This window comes from Sinocyclocheilus rhinocerous, unplaced genomic scaffold (genome assembly GCF_001515625.1).
Source record: "Sinocyclocheilus rhinocerous isolate Xijiao unplaced genomic scaffold, SAMN03320098_v1.1 scaffold1489, whole genome shotgun sequence".
Classification (NCBI taxonomy): Eukaryota; Metazoa; Chordata; class Actinopteri; order Cypriniformes; family Cyprinidae; genus Sinocyclocheilus; species Sinocyclocheilus rhinocerous.
The window spans coordinates 426,942-429,445 of record NW_015634472.1 but is presented as its reverse complement, the minus strand read 5'-3'; the positions used below and the strand labels follow the sequence as shown (position 1 = coordinate 429,445).

General features: G+C 43.0%; 1 protein-coding gene across 1 annotated transcript in view; it reads left to right on the top strand.

Annotated features, from left to right (window-relative positions):
* Positions 1–1,516: 1,516 nt before the first annotated feature.
* The window catches only part of thnsl2 (threonine synthase-like 2), a 7,208-nt gene continuing 6,220 nt past the window's right edge, over positions 1,517–2,504 (top strand). The window contains exons 1-3 of the mRNA XM_016559556.1: positions 1,517–1,741; positions 1,819–2,013; positions 2,093–2,245. Of these exons, the coding sequence (XP_016415042.1) occupies positions 1,519–1,741; positions 1,819–2,013; positions 2,093–2,245 (571 nt within the window). The 5' untranslated portion in view covers positions 1,517–1,518. The remainder of the gene's footprint in view (positions 1,742–1,818; positions 2,014–2,092; positions 2,246–2,504) is intronic.

Sequence of the window (2,504 nt, the reverse complement as noted above, 5' to 3'; positions counted from 1 at the left end):
ATGGGACAAGATCTGGTTGAGCTGCACTAGAGAAGGCAACAAGTGTTATCACTATGTCGGAGACACGCTAGCTTTCCCAAGGCAGACGAACTTAGAGTGGTTACAATCATCCGGGTTTAAAGGGGTCATATGATGCTGCTAAAAAGAACATTATTTTGTGTATTTGGTGTTGTACTACAACACATATTTTCCGGGATTTGTGATATCACAAATACGAATGAGACGAGACCTGGTTGAGCTGCACTAGAGAAGGCAGCGAGTGTTATCACTATGTCTGAGACTCGCTAGCTTTCCCAAAGCAGACGAACTTAGAGTGGTTACAATCATCCGGGTTTAAATCACGCTCAAATTAATTTGATTTTGAGCAATATTTATACTGAAGCTCGCAGTATGGTAAGGGGCATGACATTTCCCGACCAGGTGCTGAGTGTGTCAATCACAACACACACTGGCCCAGCTAACCAATCACAACACACACTGGCCCAGCTAACCAATCACAACACACACTGGCCCAGCTAACCAATCACAACACACACTGGCCCAGCTAACCAATCACAACACACACTGACCCAGCTAACCAATAACAGCACACACTGGCCCAGCTAACCAATCACAACACACACTGGCCCAGCTAACCAATCACAACGGGGAGAGAGGTGTTGTAATAATGTAAAATATGTGAAAAATAATGTGTTTTTCGAACAACCTAGTATGAGAGCCTGTTCTAGTACATCCCCAAAACAAAATCAAGACTTTGTAAAAGAGCATAATAAGACCCCTTTAAAGGCACAATATGTGATTTTCGCCGCTAGAGGGCGTGTATTCAAAATAAACAAATGACACGCTCCGTGTCACTAGTTAAAATTGCTTATTTCTCTGGATTTAAACATTCTTCGAAACATTTGGGATAATGTAAGTACACAAGTCAGCAAAATATATAACACCGTTCTAGTGGTTTTTGGATATTTTAATAAAAAAATCTTTAAATACACTTTGATGAAGAGCTAATAATGAACAGCTGTGATGATTGAGTTAGTGTCCATGGAAACAGATTAGTGGTGGGAAACTAAGACAAAGGAAAAAGGAAACTGACTATGAACAAACTAAAAGTCCATGAAACTGAAACCAAAAGAGACTGAAATAAGCATAACTGTGACACCTCTGCAGTGAATGGGTACCGACAGAATGAGAATCCAAACAGCTGATAAAGCATCACAATAATCCACACAACTTCAGTCCATCAATTAACGTCTTGTGAAACCAAAAACTGCGTGTCTGTAAGAAACAAATCCATCATTAAGACCTTTTTAAACTTCAAATCATTGCTTCCGGCTAAAATATAGAGTCCATAATCCATGCAAATGAGTCCGGCACCCATTCACTGCAGAGGATTCATTGGTAAGCAAGTGATGGAATGCTACATTTCTCCAAATCTGATGAAGAAACAAACTCATCTACCTCCTGCATGGTCTGAGGGTGAGTTTTTCAGCATTTTTTTGTGAATGGTGTTTCTGTAGGATGCATTACTGCAGCACGCGTGCAGGCGTTCAGGGCCGCAGCTTCAGAGACGTACTGTTCTCTGGATACGCTGCAGACGGAGGCATGTTCATGCCCGAGACCATCCCATCACTGTCTCCTGAAACACTGCTCACGTGGAGCCGTCTGTCCTACCAGCAGCTGCTGTGTGAGATCTGCTCCCTCTACATCCCTGAGCAGGAGATACCGCGACATGATCTAGAGGGTGAGACGCGTCCTGGACCAAACACTCATCAGACATCATGAACCAGTCCAAACCTCCTGCTGTCTGTCTCTGTTTAGGGCTCATTTCGCAGGCGCTGTCTAGCTTCTCCATACCTGAAGCTGTGAGACTGGTTCAGCTGAAGGACTCGCTGTCCATCCTGGAACTGTTTCATGGAGAAACGCTGGCGTTTAAGGATCTGGCCATGTCCTGTACCTCTCAGTTCCTGCAGTACTTCCTGCGCAAAGATGGCAAACGGGCCACAATTCTAGTAGGTATGAAGTGACGCCCGTCTCACATCTGCTCTGAAGTCCTGTGTCCTGTGATGGAGATTCAGACATGCAGTTGTTTCAGGTACGTCGGGCGACACGGGCGGCTCGGCCATCAGAAGTGTGTTGGGTCTCAGTGAGGTGGACATAGTGGTGGTCTTTCCCCGCAGACGCATCACCAGAGTACAGGAACGACAGATGACCACCAGCATAGCGGACAACGTCCATGTGTTTGCAGGTAAAGAGTAACAGTCGTCTTTTTTTTTTTTTTAAGAAACTGACTCTTTTATTCATCAAGAACACATTAAATTGATCAAAAGTTACAGTAAAAACATTTATAATCAAACTTTTTTCAAGTAACTAGTAAAGTAACGCATTACTTTTTAATTTACAAGAGAATATCTGAGTTACTTTTTCAAATAAGTAACGCAAGTTACTTTTTTTTTTCCAATTTATTGATTAACAGCTCTCCTGTCCTCATGTTGAGAGAAATCAGA